We start from the raw sequence: 19,576 nt of genomic DNA on the forward strand, positions 1-19,576 counted from the left end.
TAGACTTGCATATGTACTGTTGAAGTGCTGCGATTGAGCAATTCCATAGAATCGGAATATTCATAAGAAATAATACAAACATAATGTTCTGAATGCTGCTTTCAAGAGATTCTGTGGCCCAAGCCATAAATTTAGGAACTACGAAGTCAAGAAAAACATTTTTAAAGTGAATTTAGGACTCATGAAAAGGGCCTGCTTAAAATAAAAAAATTTCAGTTCAAGAGACAGGGCGCTCCACACTTCCCCACTCTGCCAATGTAACTCACACATGTTCTATACCTTTTGACTTCAAATGGATATAAAATACTATTTAAATTAATGTTTGTCTTTATATAAAGAGATGTCCCTCCAGTGAGTCAGCTAGTTGTCCAGCTGAAAGTGGATTGAGACCACCAATTCATTTCACACAAGCCACTAAACAGATGCTAACTTTTGTTTGCTATCAGCATGGGTCAGATTAGATCTGAAGTGTAAGTCTCCATATGCTATTATCAATCACTTGAGCCATCCAATAATCAACATCTAGGAGAAATCTAAACCAGTCATGATTATTTTCTCAAGTATATATTGTCAATAATGTTCTCAGTGCTTTACCGACACGTAAGAAGTCACGGTCCCTGTCCCTAAATGCTTAAAAATCTACGTAAAATACTTCCAGAAAATACTGTCACAAAAAAAGGGAAATTTAACCTAATAAGCCAGACTTCTCTGTCAATCAAGAAATTCCTTCCCTAGCTTCTATCCCAAACCTGGGGGAGAGAAAAAAATCAGTGGTAGTCTCTCAATGTATGTAGAGCTGTACAAATGTATCTCAGTAGGCCCTTTCCTTCTTGGAAATCAGAATTCTTCTTCATCTTGTCTGATGGTCTTTTAACCAGCAGGCTACCTCTGCCCATTGATCAAGCTACAATATTTCTGGCCTAGCACTTGTGATCTGTTGTTGGATGATGCTGAGTCAAAGTAGAATCCCAATTTGTTGGAGTTACTCTGGAGATGGAGCAAGCCCCCATTAAAGCCTCTGTATCACTCCTATCTCTATTTCCAACCCTGTTCGAATTAGGGATGTAAAAGTTTAACTGGTTAACCCAATAAGCCTGATGCTTATCGGTTTCTGTTAATGATTAAAACCTGCCCCGGGGGCTCTGCTGCCAAGAGCCCCGGGGGTGGGGCTGGCAGCTGGGACCCCCAGGTGCGGGGCTGGCAGCCAGGACCCCGTCTAAAACATGGGGGTGCTACAGCAGCCCCCGCACCTCTAATTTCCCGGTTAAACGTTTAACCATGTAACCAATAGAATTTTAATCAGTTACATAGTTATTGTTTTTACACGTTATTTACATCCACAGGTTGAATCCGTTTCTACACTGGTGACAAACAAGTAATAGGAAAAGGAATTTCTTGCCTCCATGTTTTTTTGGTTGCACCTATGCCGATAATCACTCATCTTGCTATTGGCCTTTGAAGAGCTTAAATATGTCAATGTTGCAATGTTCAGGACATGTTTAGGTTAATCTGTTATCAGGCTGTAGACACAGTTCATCTTTGGATTTTCTCAAGGAGAAAGTTAACTTGAGAGGGAAGTACTAAATGCTATAGGAGGCCCCAAATCCTCCATGATTGAATGCCATTTTCATGAATGAAGATAGGGCACCAAATCAAGAGGCCACTCTGAGGGAAACCAACTTACTCACTGCCTACAAAGAAGGATTTGTCATACGTCAGCTAGATGACCGGATAATTTGATCCTACTTCTTCCTAAGACTGCTTTGGAGACTCAAAAACTGCCCCATCTCCCCTCCCCTCCCCCCAAAAAAACAACCAAAAAACCCACAGGTAGTTGACAGGACTCAAAAATTAACAGGGAACTGATGTGACTCTGTTCCAATGTGAGGATTTTAGTAATGACGCATGATCCTAGTTGTTATTATACAAGTGGTCTGGACTTGGTCAGCCAAATAAAATGTGTTTGTCAGATGCAAGAACAGGAGACGACACATTATTATGGCATTTCAGAAAGCTTCTTTGAGATCTATGGATGAAAAAACAATATATAAAGGACAGGCAAACCAGTCCTGAAAAACATAAACCCAAACCTTCTGCTCAGATTGGTTACTATAAAGACCTTCTTCCCACGTCAAACTTAAACCACACACACACTTTCACCTCACCCCTCCAATACCTCTTGAACCTCTTCCACCCATCTCATCCTCCAACAGACTCCACCCTCTTTGCTCTCTCTGTGCTTCTCCATATTTCTGGAAGTGTTGAATTGCCACAAGAAAAGCATTTATGTTTATCAGGTTGGAAACTTAACTCACTCATTCTCTCTCTACTTAGACACTCTTATGACCAGCACCACAGTAGCTACATACCTCCCAAACATTAACAACATTGTCACAACACCCGCAATGAACTGGGGAAGTATTATCATTGTACCACTTGGGTAGCCTTTTGAGGTTCACCAGTCATCATTTTGAGAACTAATCCCTGGGGACAGGTGTTAGGATTTTAGTTTTATAACAATATTTGTTAATTACCATGATACAAAATATACTTTGAACCTTTTGTCATTTTTGAATGACAATAACAATTCACACTTTTATCTAGTGCAGTGCATTTTCCAAGAACATTACAAATATTATCTAATTCACCTTTGTACCAACCGTATGAGGAAGAGTAACTGTACTCTAGATTTTACAAATGGAGAAACTTGGAATGAGAGAATCAAATTCAGCCCTAGCATAAGGAGGTACAACTCTCATTCGCTCAGAAGACATTGCTTCAACTTCTGCAACAGCTGAATTCAACCCAGAGAGATTAAGTGAATTTCCCAAGGCCACACAGCAAATAAGTAGAAGAGTCAGAATTAGAACTCAGGAATTGCAGGCCTTTGGTCTACTACATTATACGACCTCCTGTTCCTCTTTCATTTTTTGTTCAGCAGTATAAAGCATAGTTAGGGGTTAACTACTCCTACAAATGAATATTCATCTACTAAAATATAGGGGAGGAAAACAATTCTGATATGATTTACATGCCTTTTGTGTACATACTGGGTTATTTCTCCAATGTGCTATAGCAAATGACAGAAATATTGACCGATAATTGCTTACTCCTGCAAGAAGTTGTCCTTTGCCATACTGATAAGGACAAACACTAAACTTCATTGACACTACATGTGTTACACTATTATCTGGGGAAATGCAAACACCGACAAGTAGAAAATGTAAATTGATTTACAACCACACATGAAATTAAAACAGTCAGTCTCCTCGCTAGTCCTTTTAGCCTTCTTAACAGACAAGAGTGTGTGGTATCAGGTCAAGTGATAACCCACCATTTTCTTTATTATTGCATTTTATTTAACTATATTATCCAATAGTATTTAATTATTAAAACAGGGTGACCCCCCCCCAAAAAAAGATAAGTAATTTCCATCAGAGAAGCCCCAAGGTTAAGTGCTAACACATTCAGAGACAGTGTTTGACAGCTCAGACCGAGTTGAGTTCTGATGCTTCTCATCTCATATTTTCAGTTCTAGTAGTTCAAGATCAAGAAATTACTGCAAACTGAATAGGAGTCCAGACACCATGACATCAAAAGAATGGAGTGTCAATATTCCTACAAATATAAATGAACACAGCTACTGAGTTTCCATCTATTCTTTGGACAGAAACATGGGCCACTGTGTAGGATCTTTCCTAAAGCTTTGAGATGTAATCCTCCCTTCATTAATATGATACACGGATGATCACACTTCTACAGTTGGACACGAAAGCTAAAAACCAAAGAAGAACTCATGCCAATAAAAGTTAAATGGGGAATGAAAATCTTTAGGTCTAAACATACGTATTAATTAAAATGCTGTTGAGAGAGTGTGCATGTAAATTATATAGCTAAACAACATGTCAAGGTGGTATCCACATGATAAATTACATAACTACTCACATTATATATGTGGAGGTGTTAGCACTGGATAAACTGCAAAGCCATATGATAAATTACAGAACTATAATATGTTACCACTTTGTTGCACCTCCAGCAATGGCCAGATTTCTTAGGAAGGACATCACATGGACCAACTGGTAAGAGTCACATTAACACAGAACAAAACATAGCGTTTTATATTGCGGTAACTCCAAAAATCAAAATACAGCAGCACAGGACTAAAAAGATGCACCAGTGGGCAGATTAAAAATAAATAATACCTTTTAATAAGCAGTATAAACATATGTATGCTCGTATGTGTGTATATATAGGCTTGGAAGGATTACATTTTTATTGGTAAATGTCAATTTCACTGTACTCTCACAACCCGATGAAAAAAATAATCAATGTACCAATAGGCAATGTCATAAAAATGGTGCTTGAGAACTTTAGAATTTGATTTAAGAATATTTGCTTTGTGTATTCTGACATGAGATGTTGACAATTTGTATTTTATTGGTGATAAAACTTTAACTTTTTAAATCCCATTGTCTGTCATTAAATAATTGTCTGACTGCCCCATGTAACTGTGAAAATTTAAATAGATAATGAAAAAAATGCTTCAAAATAAACCTCTGTCAAAATTATAAAAAAATCAAATTCTGCCAAGCCTCTGTGTGTGTGCATGCATGCGCCGGAACACCCACACACACTGCGTATACATACACACAAAACAATCTCTAAATCTGCAAAAATAACTTGTGCGTTTTCAAAACACTTATTAGAGCTATAAACGCAAACTAAGAGTGGATGAGAAATATGTAGTAGGATCTGCTCTGGATGGGTCTCACCAACTTACTGTGCCCTACAAGCAGGGGGAGAGACCCCAAGCACACTTTCTGGTGCTCAGCAAATTTAACTCCCCTAACAGTAACACAAGGAGCCATCTGTCGCTCACAATTGTACAGTAGTGCTCCATTCATTGTGCCTAGGCCCACCACAAGCAAAACTTCCATTGACTGTGCTGGGAGGTTCAGCTGCAGGTTTCTGCCTGTTATTTATACCACAATAACTGGAAAAAACATTCATTATGCTACTCACTACATATACTCTATAGCACAGTCCTTGCAAATAGCCCTGGAGTGCAAGTGTTTTCAACACTTGAGACAAATTCATTTCTGAATCACTTTTAAACAAACTTCTGTTCCCCAGAATAGTAACAACTTATACATAATTAATTTACTACCCAACTTTCCCAAAGTGCTGGGTCATTGTTCAGTGCAGGCTTTTTCGTATCATACACATGGAACAACATAAATTGCCAAGCATCTGACACACACATACAAAAACACACTCATTTACCCCTTCAACTTCTGCCCTTCAGGCCTTTCCTAAGTAATCAGTACACAGTCCCAGGCACATTAGGTAAGGGAACTAAAAGAAGGAAATATAGCATGTACCAAGCCTTTGAAATGTTAAAAGTATTGCAAAAAGCCATGACCTCCATGGAAAGCATTCCACTGCAAGCCACTTCATAAGATTTGTTGTTGTTTGTTTATCCGTTTTTGAAATCTCTAAATGTGCTTAGGAGCCTCAAAATTAGGGTGACCAGATGTCCTGATTTTATATGGACAATCCCGATATTCAGGGCTTTGTCTTGTCTATTACCCCTCGACCCCTGTCCCGATTTTTCATGTTTGCTATCTGGTCACCCTACTCAAAATACAAGTATAAAAATGAGGCCAGATCATCCTCCACTGTAAGTCAAGATACATTGAGTGTCTGGCACTCCACACCTTACCAGATGGGACTCTGAAACAGGATATTTGCATGAGCCTATAAATCTGTCATTCTCCGTGGACTCATTTAGTCTTGGTTGGAGTTAGCAAAGAGATAACTCAACGCTACGGCAGAACTCCATCATCTAACATGGCTAAAAAAATCAAGATTACATTTCCATCTAATCCAATGCAAAATGCCATGCACACAATATTTCTGCGTGCAGCTATGACAAGAAACTGAGGGATGATTCCTTAGTCATTGACACTTTGAAATCCATTTGTTTTTCTTTTTACTTAAAGCGCGCTATTAATTTTTCCTTTTCTGAAATCTATTTCAAAAACAGGTCAATCCTTTGATGAAGGATCTTGCACATTCATTCTAAGGAAATGCCTTTTATGTTACTGGCACGTTAAAAATTGATGAATGAAATGACCCATATTATACATGGCAGAAAACGCAATAAGGTTAGCGTAATTATTTCAGAACAATTCAGAGGGGGCTGACTACCCTTTGAGGCATTTAATCAAGACAGCTTATAATTAACAAATTGATACGTAATTATTTGATACATTTCTCATTCAAGGCTTGTTCATATCTTCAATTATTTGTTCTAAAATTTATGCAAATTAGAGTTGAGCTCAAAGAAATTATATCTGTCCCACCGCTGTGTATATATAATCCTGACAAAGTCAGTGTAATTTACTGTGTATATATCAATGATGAAAAATGAAGCTTTGTACTTCCGGCAACGGTTCAATCTACCATTTTGTTCCACACAAACAGCCATGCAAATTGTGCCCCAATGAAGAGTCGAGCTGCACATGCTGAGCTTTCCCTGTCTTAAAACAAACTAACAATGCTAGTTTTGTACTCAACATTTGAACATGAAGGGCTGCATTTTCCAGTGGCGATATGGGGGTTTTAGCCACATGATTCCTCTTGAAATCAGAGTCATGCTGCTAAAATTTCACACAACGATTTGAAAAGTTACCCTCTGCTCTGTATGACCTCTGCTCCAGGAAAGGCAGATCTGAGTATAAATTACACACACACAAAGTCATGCAACATGGCTCCCCTGTGCAATTTGCATTGGATTAGACTGTCTGGATCGAATTTGGACCTCGTTACACTAGTGAAAAAGTGGTGTAATGCCTCTGGTTTTTGTGGAGTTACTGGCCCTTCGTGTTTGGCTCTCACACCACCACCATAACTCCACCGACATCAGTGGAATGCCAGTGTAAGATTAAAATCAGCCCCAGAGATGGTATTCACAGTCACCATCTTGACATGGAATTGGATATTGTGTTGCTGTGCACAAAGGACAGGGGCAGATTATGCTGTACCACTCAATACCTTTGCAACTAGAGCTGAGTGAATAATAGAACATTTTGGTGTGGTGGCTGAACAGAAAAATCCAAAAAATTACATTTCAGGTCAACTCAAATTGGATACTTTTCTTGCTGAAACTTAAAAAGGTAATTTCATTGTGGGTCAAACAAAACATTTAGTTTGAATCAAAATACAATTTTGGGGGGGAAGGGGGGACGGATTGTTTCATTTAATTTTCAGGTGTTTTTTCACCTTTTTTGTCTTTGTTTTTAAATAAATTTAGCCACATTTCAAAGTGAAACATCATTGAAACAAAAAGTTGAAATATTTCATTTTTTAAAAGTCTAAACAAAACATTTTGACTTCTTAAAAAAATATCAATTTTTGGCCAAAACTGTTTGCCAAATTTGACCCTAATTTTCTAATTGTATCAGTGAACCTAAAACTGCATTTTTCAGCAAATAAATTTTGTCCAAAAATTCACCAGATCTAGTTGCCATGTAGATGCATATATTATAGCTATATTAGGTGACACTATATCCACAAAATATAATAAAATTAATACTATAAGTCAGTAATATAAACTACACATTAGCTGGTGCTCTAAGGTAGCGCATACAAAACCTCCTCCTCCTCAGCCATCACTATAGAGATCCCAATATAGAACAATCCTCATCATCAGGACATGCTGGTGGGGACATTTCATTCCATTTAAGCAGGTTTTTCATTAATGGAAGACACTGATTCATTGTTAATGATATTGTTTTGGGAGCTGTAAAAAATATTTGTTCTTTGAAAAGGTCCATGCAGTTGGGAGGAGGAACTGTCTGCATTGGGATAGAGCCTGAGCAGCTAAAGCAGAGCTATTAATATGAGCAAACAGACAGAATCAGCATTAGATTCAGGCACAGAAGAACTAAGAGCCACTAGATCACCTGAAGGGGTCCCTATTAATGAGTAGTAATTGCCATTACATATTTTGAGTCCTGTAGCCTTTAGGCAAATCTCCCCACTGGAGATTGTGGGCAGCATTATCTCTATTATAATGTTGTTCTCTCAGTCTCCACACTTTCCATTTTAATTCCTGGGTTGCAAAGGAGAACTCCTGACATATATTATAAATGGCCCTGAACAGTAAGAGATAAATATCAACAGCATCATTTTTTGCATTTTAACAGCAACAGCTTTCCAGGTAAAATTCTTTGGTCTCCCACATTCTGAAAACTCCTAAGTGTGTGTGGTGCTTGCCATATTATTAGGTGGCCACACACTAGACCAGACCAGCTACACTTTCCTGTTGTCACTCTTATCTCTGTGTGTATGTAAATGCCGCACTTGTGAAAGGCATCAGCCTAATTTCTCTAAAGACTTGAATTCTTCAATGAAACATTTTTTTCATCAGAAAATGCTGATTCCCTGAAACAGAGACAGACCAACTGACCACCCCCCCTCCAACAGCTGGTGATCTGGGCACTCCCACCTCTTAGGTGAGTCCCCTAACTGGGCTACTGACTATTCTGTGGTAGGTGTGTCTCTAGTGTTTTCACTCCAGTGCAAAACAAATTTCAAAAAATCACATCCTCAAATGTTGGGAGATTCATTCCTTTAGGGCGCAATCATTTTACAACCCCACTTTCAAGAGTCTTTATTTCTGATGTAAAGAAGTTTCAAAAATAAAAGCGATGAGACACCAAATTTGTATGAATCGTAAGGAACTTTGAGACTAAAATGAGTGATGTCCCTTGAACTGAGGCCCACTTGAGAGAGAAAGGCATTATCTCTAGTAAGTGTGATTTCCATGCCAGTTCACTCTTTGGGCTCTCTTATTTAATTGATTTTTATACTGTGGACATTTACCCACAGAGAAATGTGCTAAACCTTCCAAATTTATTTGCTATAGACCACTATACAGCCATAAGATGGTTATTTTGCTTGTTACAGAAACCTCCCTGCATGTCTTGCTGCTGTTACATATATGCAGGAGCATATATTTAGATGTGAATATTCTTGCTAATTAACGGAAATATAATACTTAAGCCCACCAGGGCTTGCTCTACTCTTGATGAGCATGTAACTCCCAATAAAGTATTGCATGTAGACTTTTAATTTAGTGGGTTTTGCCCAACCACAAAGAAGTTTCCATAGAATAAAACCCCATGTAGACCACTTGTGTTTTTAAAAGCATGGAGAATAGTTTGAGATTGTATTTTGTAGTTTCCAGGCCTGCCTCTATCTCCTAATTAAAGCAGGTGGCCAGGATGCTGATCTGATGATGGGGGGGGGAGGGTCGCAAATTTGGAAAAGAAATGCCCAGGGGCAAATTTTCAGAGTCACATTGCACATGTCTATGTGCACACCTGCGTTGCATATGCATGGGGTTGGAAGCACCCAAATCAGGTGTGGTCAGAGAGCTTTGTGTGCACCCAATCCTGACTTGAGCATGTGCACTGGTCTCTGAACATGTTCAGCTATAAATATTTGGGCCAGCAAGACTAGGAAAGCTCTTCTGATGATAGAAATGGTGCCCTTTGGCTCTCCCATTGAGCAGCCAGTTTGGACAGGCAGGGGTGTGGGGGACTGGCTCTGAGTGCTGTTGGAAGGGAGGAAGCACTGAGCTGAGAGAGAGGCTGCTGGCAAAGGCTGCTCTGATAGTCTGGGCGGGCTTCTGTAGCTGCACTGGCAGCAGGGAACAAGAGAAAAGCCTTTGTGATGCCCCATGGTGGGACACCTAGAAGAGCCAGCTCTTTCTCCCAGCGGAAGCTAAAACATGCTCCCCTCACCTGATTCTCTCCTGCCACCTGCACGTGTCTCTGGATGTGGAGGCAGGAGCTGGAAAACAAAAAATACAATCCCCAAATATTTTTCCACGTTAAAAACAAAATACCCAAGTCGGTGGGGTCTTGTGCTGTGGAAACATTCTCCTCATTAAAAAATGTACCTGGGCTGGAGAGACCTCACCTGAACACCATCATTAGGGCCCAAACCTACTCACTTTACAGCCCTCAACAAGAGCTTTAGACAATTAAAGTGAGCAGGATTGGCCTGTAATGTTAATGTGGGTCATACTTGTACCTCAACAGGAGATTATACCTTACAGTATGGAAAAAATATCACTTTAAGACCATGATCCTACAATGATGTGTACACAGGCAGGCCCCTTCCCCTGCTGGAGCTCCACTAAATACAATAGGGCTTCATGAGAGTACAGGGTCTGCCTTCCTGCAGCCCTTTGCAGGACTGGGGACCAGGAGAGCATTGTAAAGAAAAGAATGGCCTTACCACTTCTGGGAGCAACTTCATCGCAAGGTCATGGATGGCTTTGACCACTATACATACAGCTGAAAGAAGAAATATCACACCCAAGATAACACAGGCTCTGAAAAGAAAGAAAAGTTGAGAGCTTATTTGGAGCTTTCAGACCTTCTGATTAACAACACAGTTGACAACATTAATGATCATTTATATGGAGGAGCTAAAGAATGGGGGTTTGGGTTAAAGACAGAAGACAATCCCAATTCCTTTTCACTTCTTAAATGCTGGACAATAGTTGGAAAAGATTTGGCAAGAATAGCTGTCTCTCTGTGCACAGGCCTCTCCAGTCTAAATCCCCTTTCTTTATTAGAGGATGATGGGAAGAGATTTGAGAATCTAGATGGTAATGTCACAGGAACCTGACACCTGAGCTGCAGTTGTCTCTTCCTCAACTTGAAGGAAGATTATGAATCCCAACTGGTAACCAGAAGAGCTACATTTCAGGTTTTAATATCATCTTACAGGATGTCCATGGATCTAGTAACGCCTAGAGGCCCCAAACAGGGATCAGAGCCCTATTGTGCTAGGTGATGCCCAGAACTAAAGTACAAAGACAGTCCCTACTCCAAAAAGATACAATCTTGTATGCCAAAACGAAACAGGTGAAGAAGGCAAACAAAGGAGGTTAGGGGGATGAAGAGAGAAGGAGGCAACAGTGAAACAAGCACGTTTTGAACAGGAAGTAGTCATAGTTCAGACTTACAATGCACACAATGGCCACTCCCAATTTCAAAGCAAGAGCAGAGATAAAACTCCTATTTCTGATCCAAAAGCACAGGGCCCTACCTCTTTGAACGAGAAGAGACTCGCCTTCTGCAGTTAGTAATATAGGGCATGTGACACACAGCTGATTCCTTCCAGTAGAGAAAAGTGGTGCACCTAAATACTAGCCCATCCATTACAATATCAATACATTTATAGCAATACTTAGTTTCATTCTCTTGGTAAATCTACTTTATTAGAGGTATTCTGTAGTCAGTACATAAGAAGTATATAAAATACAGCAACAGCAAATTTAAAACAGAACAATAGTTAAAACACTAAATATTTGTAGAAATCATATTGCTATAAATATATTTTTCTTTAAACTTTCCTAAAAGAAAGTAGCAATTTTCTTTGTCTGGTATTCAGTGTCTTGGCACCTATCTGTTAGAACAATCTGAGGATGCTATAATTAGAACAGCACTGTGCTACTATTTTTAACAATTTAGACATCAGCCCATCTGGCAGTTTGGCAGAACATGTTACATTCACATCAAGCTCGGTTTAGGGACTGCAATGTGATTGCATTGCTCTGCTAAGGTCAAGAAATGCAGGTTCAGCAATGGTGCAGATGCAGCATTCCAGCACTTCATTCACTAACGGAAGCAGAGGGTCAGATCCTGAAGTGCACTGAGGCCACTTTCCACCACCCCCCTGACAATCTCTGGCCACTGAAACTTTGAGTAAAGGGCGCAGTGAGGATCACCTTTATGCCAGGATGCTCCTGTAGTGGTCCAGCGCCAACAAAGAGGTTTGTATATCACGCATCCTTCTTGCTGATGGGGTAACAGGGACTTTCTTACTGGAAAGGAGGACACAACTTTGCTACACTAGTCCTGGAGTAGGTGTTTGCTGCCTGGGGTAAGTTGAGCAGGCCCTCTTAGCATACTCTACCACAGTACATGGTGGAAGGTGTGCAACTGGGCGTTTTACCCTCTTTGCACACCACTCCCAGATGTCTACTTTGTGCATTTTGAGAGTACCCGTGATCTGCCAGTAACCCCTAGTTGGAGGAATAAGCAAGTAGGATGGATTCTATGCAGATCTGGAGTATTAAGTCATCATCACCCTGCATGGTTTTACGCTGAGAAATCTGCTTTCTAGAGGAGAAGCAATAATGAAGGCAAGTAGATCATTTTTGAAGGGGAGTGAAAACTTGCAAAGGAGAAAACAGAGGGACAGTGAGACATTTTATCACACGTTTTCTAAAAGTTCCTGGTTCAATAGTTGATTAACTCTCCTAGATTGATAATTTCACTTCATCGGAATGAATTTGTGAAAGGGAATATAATCAGAGCCTTCTACACTCAGTATGAGGTGGAAAGGTTTTTTATTTTCAATATCACCTTCCTGTGGTGTTTTAGATATTTTATTTCATAATTTAGCATTGATATAGGGTGTCTCACATTAAATAAATCCAGGAGGTAGTAGGATTGTTCCCATTTTATGGATGGGGAAGCCGAGACCTGGGCCCAAATTATACTCACATAGGTGTAAAGAAAGAGTGGTGCCATTTATTGAGAGCAGATTTGGCCCACAGAGATTGAGCAACTTGCCTAAGGCCACACACTGAGTCAGTGGCAGAGTCAGGATGGCACATCTTCATTTCATACAGGACCACATTGCTGACTTTTTATTTAAAACAAAAGTTAGGGGGAAACTTTTATTGTCATTCCTGACTGGCTAAACCCCAGCCAATATAAATGCATGTGCTGGAATCAATTTGCCCCTGCTAGTCTAGACTGTAAATTACACTTCCCTGTATCAATAGGCACTGCTCTACCTCAAGGGGATTCTCCCTCAGGGAAGGGAAGATATTGTTTCTACCATGCCTTCCCTTAGTAATTCTGGGGGAGGCACTTTTAACTGACACCAAGGGCTCCACAGGACAGAGACTGCCTAGGGGGTTCACGGAATCAGTGCACGCTTTGGCCACATTAGCTGCATCTTTTTCTTGGCCAGTGTTGCCCAGTTTGGGGTTGTTCTGACCCCTGCAAGTGCTCTCTCCCCAACCCAGCAAGCACAGCTCCCAGTGCTTTGTACCATTGGTGATACCAGCAGAAGCAAACAGTGTAATCTATCCTTGAGCTGTTTGTCTTGCTCCCTGGAAAACCTGTGACCACTGGTAAGTGGTGCATGACTTGGGGATCTTAACCAAACAATTACTTGACAACTTTGCAACTAAATAAAATGTTTCCAGATACTAGTGCAGTCTGTTAGTACTAAGGTGCTAGGCAAATGCAACTTCATGGGTTCTCTATTATAAGCCTGGATGAGCCAGCTCGCATTACTAAATAATTGCAAGCCAGATGGGAAGTTGTCCACAGAATTACATATCAAAGGGTACATGGCATTCTCTTTTTGGTGGTGTGCAGAGTACATATATGGCTAGCCCAACTAGCATGGATATAAATAGCAGTGTAGATGGTGATGCACTGCTTAGGTGAGTAAAGACACTCCTGAACCCTCTGGATGTACATACCCTAGAGGGTTCTCTACTCACGTAAGTAATGCCTCTCGCAACTACACTGATATTTTTAGCAGTGTAGTGGCACACTGCCTCCCCACTGCTGGAGTCTTTCCCCACCACAGGGAAAGACTCCATCACCAGGGAGACAGCAAGGAAAGATAGGCAGTGAATCTTTCCCCACTGCAGAGAGCTGCTGGAGCCTTTCCCTGCCACAGGGAAAGACTCCGGCAGAGGCGAAAGGCTCCAGAAGCTCCCTGCGGACAAAGCCTGTGTTTCACTGTAGCATGTAATTACCCATATCCTACATACTGCCGCAAGAGGCGTGCAGTGTAGACATAGCCAAAATGTACAAAGGAGGATCACTGCAGTTATGAGGCTTGATTCAAAACCTACTGAAGACTTTTCATGGGAGTCTTTCCACCGACTACAATGGGAATTGGACTGGGCCCACAGCAAATAGTAGCGCTCTTTCTTTCTCTCTATGTGAATGTTCATAGAAATGAGTATATAGCATAGTGCTATTGCCCAATGAATCCCATCCATAGGTACTGTACATATCCCCCAGACAAAACAACTTTAAGAGCGGGCAGAAGTTCTGAAGAATTATTGGTTACTTCAGAGAATCACCTCATTTAGAACGTTGGGTTTTAAAAAAAAACCTTTCAACTATTTGAAAGGCAGGAAACTCAGAATTAAAGTTCAAATTTAAAAAAAATGTTGGAAAGTTACAGCATTCAAGATCACCACCACACTGTGTGGCTGATGTAGCTTTATCTGTATTACATCTGATTTTTGAATCTTTGAATTGTGTACATGCTGTCTCCCCTTCTTCAGGTGCATTGAGCTAAATGCTTAACCATGCTCCGTAATATATAGGAACCACTTGACTCACAACTGATCAGTGAAGTCACCTCTGGGGAAGGAGCACAGTACACCACTTGATGGAAGTGCAGTGAACAAGCATACTATAGCCAACTGAATTGCCAGGAGAGTTGAAGAATTGAGAGTAATGAATTACCCATGCTGAAATTCTGCCCTGGTCCTGGGATTAATGCTGATACCCTTCTTGCTGACATTAATGCTACTACTCTTCTCAAGAGTGTCATGGCATTTTTAAGGACCTTAGTTTTCTATCTCTTCTGTAATAAACTACCAGCAGCATAGCCCTGCTACCACATTCAGGCATTAGTTCTGAACAGTAGACGCTCAGAGGAAAGAGTTCAATTTACTGATTTGCTAACATTACTTCTTGCAGCACCCGTTTTTCCTTAGAAATCTTCCATCCAAATATTAACCAGACATGAATCTGCTTAGCTTGAGGTCTGACAAAAGGATTTTTAGAACATTGACATTTTTTAAAAGTAGCAAAAAACATTGCACTAACATTCTTCTACCTGTCTACTACTCAAACCAACAGCTCTGCAGTGGGAAATGACTTGAGTGTAACAATGACAGTGGCATATTATGATATTTATAATATATCAGATGTCAGTAGTGATTGAAAAGCATCTTCTTTCTTGTAAAAAGTCCTTTAGCATATATTGACGAGTGAGATTCATGGAAGTCCAAGGAAACCATTAGGGTCATTTGAATCAATAAGATGCATTTTGCAAATTCTTTAAGTATTTAGATTAAAAGTCAATGAAGTATGGTTTTATATTTTTCTTTTAAACAAATACATAAAGGAAATTTAATCGAAGTAAAGTAAATCGAATTTCTTATTTGGTATGTTAAAATTTAAACTCTTAGCACCTTTATTTTTGGGTAAAAGGAAGCTATCACATTGACACAACCTAAGTAGAGAGAATATGCTGTGTTTATTCTGCAGCCCCTTGTGTGAAAGTTAATATATGAGCATCTCACTGAGCAGTCAACAAATCATTATGAGCCCAGGATAATTTATCACTGCAGCTGTGTCAGGTAACAGCAAAGATCTAATGAAAAACTCATGAAGCTGAGTTATCCTCATGTGGTCTCTATGACCTATAGAATGTATTATTCTGAAAGGCTTGGATATGTTCTAAATTGGGGACACAGAGTGCAGGGGCACAAAGAAACAGTTTAAAAGAAAATGCACATTCATAGTTTGCCAAGCTAGTTTGCTAAAATGACAGACTAGTTTGTTGGAGTCTTTTAGGAAACAAAACAGTTTACAAAATAATATAGTTCAGAAAGGACAAGCCAAGAACTACTCTCTGAAACACCAATTTATGGTCAGCTTTTCTGCCAATTACAGCTCAAGAGAGATTGAAGTTAGGGCTGTCCAGCGATTAAAAAAATTAATCACGATTAATCAAACTGTTAAACAATAATAGAATACCATTTATTTAAATATTTTTGGATGTTTTCTACATTTTCAAATATATTGATTTCAGTTACAACACAGAATACAAAGTGTACAGTGCTCACTTTACATTAATTTTTATTACAAATATTTGCACTGTAAAAAAACAAAAGAAATAGTATTTTCAATTCACCTACTGTAAGTACTGTAGTGCAATCTCTTTATCATGAAAGTTGAACTTACAAATGTTGAATTATGTACAAAACAATAACTGCATTCAAAAATAAAACAATGTAAAACTTTAGAGCCTACAAGTCCACTCAGTCCTACTTCAGCCAATCGCTCAGACAAACAAGTTTGGTTACATTTGCAGGAGCTAATGCTGCCTGCTTCTTGTTTACAATGTCACCTGAAAGTGAGAACAGGCATTCACGTGGCACTGTTGTAACTGGTGTCTCAAGATGTTTACATGCCAGATGCGCTAGAGATTCATATGTCCCCTTCATGCTTCAATCACCATTTCAGAGGATATGCATCCATGCTGATGATGGGTTCTGCTCGATAATGATCCAAAGTAGAGTGGACCAATGCATGTTCATTTTCATCATCTGAGTCAGATGCCAAGAGCAGAAGTTCGGGTTCTGTAGTTTCCACATCTGCGTGTTGCTCTTTTAAGACTTCTGAAAGTATGCTCCAGACTTCTTCCCTCTCAGATTTTGGACGGCACCTCAGAGTCTTAATCCTTGGGTCAGGTGCTGTAGCTATTTTTAGAAATCTCACATTGGTACCTTATTTGTATTTTGTCAGATCTGCAGTGACAGTGTTCGTAAATCAAACAACATGTGCTGGGTCATCATCCGAGACTGCTATAACATGAAATATATGGCAGAATGCAGGTAAAACAAAGCAGGGGACATACAAATCTCCCCCAAGGAGTTCCCTCACAAATTTAATTAATGCACCATTTTTTTAACGAACATCATCAACATGGAAGCATATCCTCCGGAAAGTGGCTGAAGCATGAAGAGGCATACGAATGTTTAGCATATCTGGCATGTAAATACCTTGCAATGCTGGCTACAAATGTGGCATGCAAACGCCTGTTCTCACTTTCAGGTGACATTGTAAATAAGAAGCGGGCAGCATTATCTCCCGCAAATGTAAACAAACTTGTTTGTTTTAGCAATTGGCTGAACAAGAAGTAGGACTGAGTGGACTTATAGACTTTAAAGTTTTACATTGTTTTGTTTTTGAGTGCAGTTATGTAACAAAAAATATCCACATTTGTTAGTTACATTTTCACGATAGAGATTGCACTACAGTACTTGTATAATACTATTTCTTTTATCATTTACAGTGCAAATATTTGTAACAAAAATAATATGAAGTGAGCACTGTACACTTTGTATTCTGTGTTGCAACAGAAATCAATATATTTGGAAATGTAGAAAAACATCCAAAATATTTAATAAATGTCAATTGGCATTCTATTGTTAAACAATGCAATTAATTTTTTTAATCGCAGTTAATTTTTTTGAGTTAATCGCGTGAGTTAACTGTGATTAATCGACAGCCCTAGTTGAAGTTTTTCTTCCTATTGCAATGGCATCCGACATGAAACTAAACCTATTCGTTATCTCTAGATCTCAAATATAACAAATGTTGCAGATAAATGGGGAAAACACCAAGACTTCCTTGGTTTGTCCATTGACACATGCCTCTGTGGTAAATCTTTAGCTGTGGCGGCTATTTCTTCAAGAAATGTTGGTTGCAGTAGTTCCATCTGAAAATACAGATGCTGCTAACATAGGATATCATTGCACCAAGTGGCTCATTTTGTCAGGATATAAATATTATATTGTCATTTGGGTTGATGCATTATGTTGCATCCTCCAGACATCAAGAATGTAAATATTTAGATCTCTGCAAGCTGCTAAAGGGTTTATGTTACTTGTGAGTTTCCAAGAACCCCTATTCCCTTCCAAGTAACACGCTGAATCCCACGAGCTAAATTGTGTCTTTCAGGCACAGCCTTGTGTTGAGGGTGCTGCAGAATTACACAGCCTCCCCGGGGAGCTCCCTTGAGTGCAGGGATTGCCATTATGCACAATCCTCATGTGTAACCTCACTCACACGCACCTGCATAAAAGCTCAGCCACAATCCGGCACTAAATTAAATGACATCGTACCCGCACCTCATTTTCCACCACACATTCCCTCTACCTAACTCTACCAGGAGAACTTCTTAGTCTTGCTAATAAATCTCTCATAACACACACTGAGAATAGAGAAAGCAAATCCCTAAATGGTACCTGGTGTCCTTTGCCTGCATCAATCATCTGACATTCCATACAAATTGACAATTTATCAATAGGCAGCTTTGAATGACACTGAGATTCACAGGCAATACCCACAGAGCTTGTCCATTCTAGAACAGGTCTGAGAAATTTAACCATTATGGCATTCTCTTCTTCCTAATCCAATTGTTTAATTTCCTAAGAAAACAAAAATCCAAATATTCAAGGTGGTTGCTTCTTAACTCATGTGGCAAAGCAGTCATGTGATTCAGGGATGTATCTTGCATTTAACTATATCGTTCAGATCTTCCTAGATAATGGGAAGAATAAAATCACGAATTATTTCAGTCATGGAATAAAAGATCTAACTAGCCCAGATCTCTGGGGTCATTAATCTTCAAGCTAATATAGCAATTTTCCCTTCTAAAGTACCTTGTTATATTATTTATCATTTACTCAAATGAGTAGTCTCACTAGAGCCAATGGGATTACTCACTTACATAAATAGTGTTCAGTGAGACCTGCAATTATTTGCCACACAATATTTTGTAAATAATACTTGTTCATACACCTCTACCCCGGTATAACATGACCCAATATAACACGAATTTGGATATAACGCGGTAAAGCAGCACTCCGGGGGGCGGGGGGCAGGCTGCGCACTCTGGTGGATCAAAGCAAGTTTGATATAACACGGTAAGATTTTTTGGCTCCCAAGTACAGCGTTATATCGAGGTAGAGGTGTACCCCCACGAGGAAACAGGCAAATCCTGCTAAATTACACCAGGGTAAATTTGGAGTAACTACTCCAGTGTAACTGAGAGCAGAATTTATCTGATATAGTCTGACTGCTGTGAAACACCCATTGCAAGACTTTTCCCTGCCTAATTATCATCCCACTGGCTTTTTGGCAAATGGAATGCACTGACACAGTGCCTAACGGTATATAATGAAGCCCTTGGTAATTACTATTCACAACACAATTTGCTTTGATAGCAGCAGAGGTGGTGCAACACAATTAAGGTTTCAGAAAAAATGTAGCGATGCATATGAATGCAATCTGTATAAATGTTTTAGCTTAAACTTGCCAATTCATGGATACTGTTTTGGTTTTTTTTTTCTCCTCATGTACTTAGTAAGATGTCTTTCATATACTGGAATCAATTTTATCAGCATTCTTTAGGTTCATTAGAATAGTCACTGAACTGTGATGACACCATGAGGAATAAAACAAGACTGTCAATATCAGTCAAATTACTCTCTGGCTTAGTTAACATACAAAGTGCCTAAAATGTAAATTTAAAATCTGTCAGAAGTACACAATTTTTTTCTACATTTAAAATCTACTGTGTATATGTTAGAGTTACTGCTATTGTATAAACAGAAATGTAGTTCATACAAAACACAATAACTAAA

At 39.4% G+C, this 19,576-nt stretch overlaps 1 protein-coding gene across 2 annotated transcripts in view; it reads right to left on the reverse strand.

Moving 5' to 3' along the window:
- The window catches only part of TMEM163 (transmembrane protein 163), a 159,395-nt gene that overhangs the window by 35,282 nt on the left and 104,537 nt on the right, over window positions 1-19,576 (reverse strand). For both annotated transcript variants that reach the window (XM_034785236.1, XM_034785237.1), the window contains exon 5: window positions 10,315-10,411. In XM_034785236.1, the coding sequence (XP_034641127.1) occupies window positions 10,315-10,411 (97 nt within the window). The remainder of the gene's footprint in view (window positions 1-10,314; window positions 10,412-19,576) is intronic.

Source organism: Trachemys scripta, chromosome 11 (assembly GCF_013100865.1).
Source record: "Trachemys scripta elegans isolate TJP31775 chromosome 11, CAS_Tse_1.0, whole genome shotgun sequence".
NCBI classification, from domain to species: domain Eukaryota; kingdom Metazoa; phylum Chordata; order Testudines; family Emydidae; genus Trachemys; species Trachemys scripta.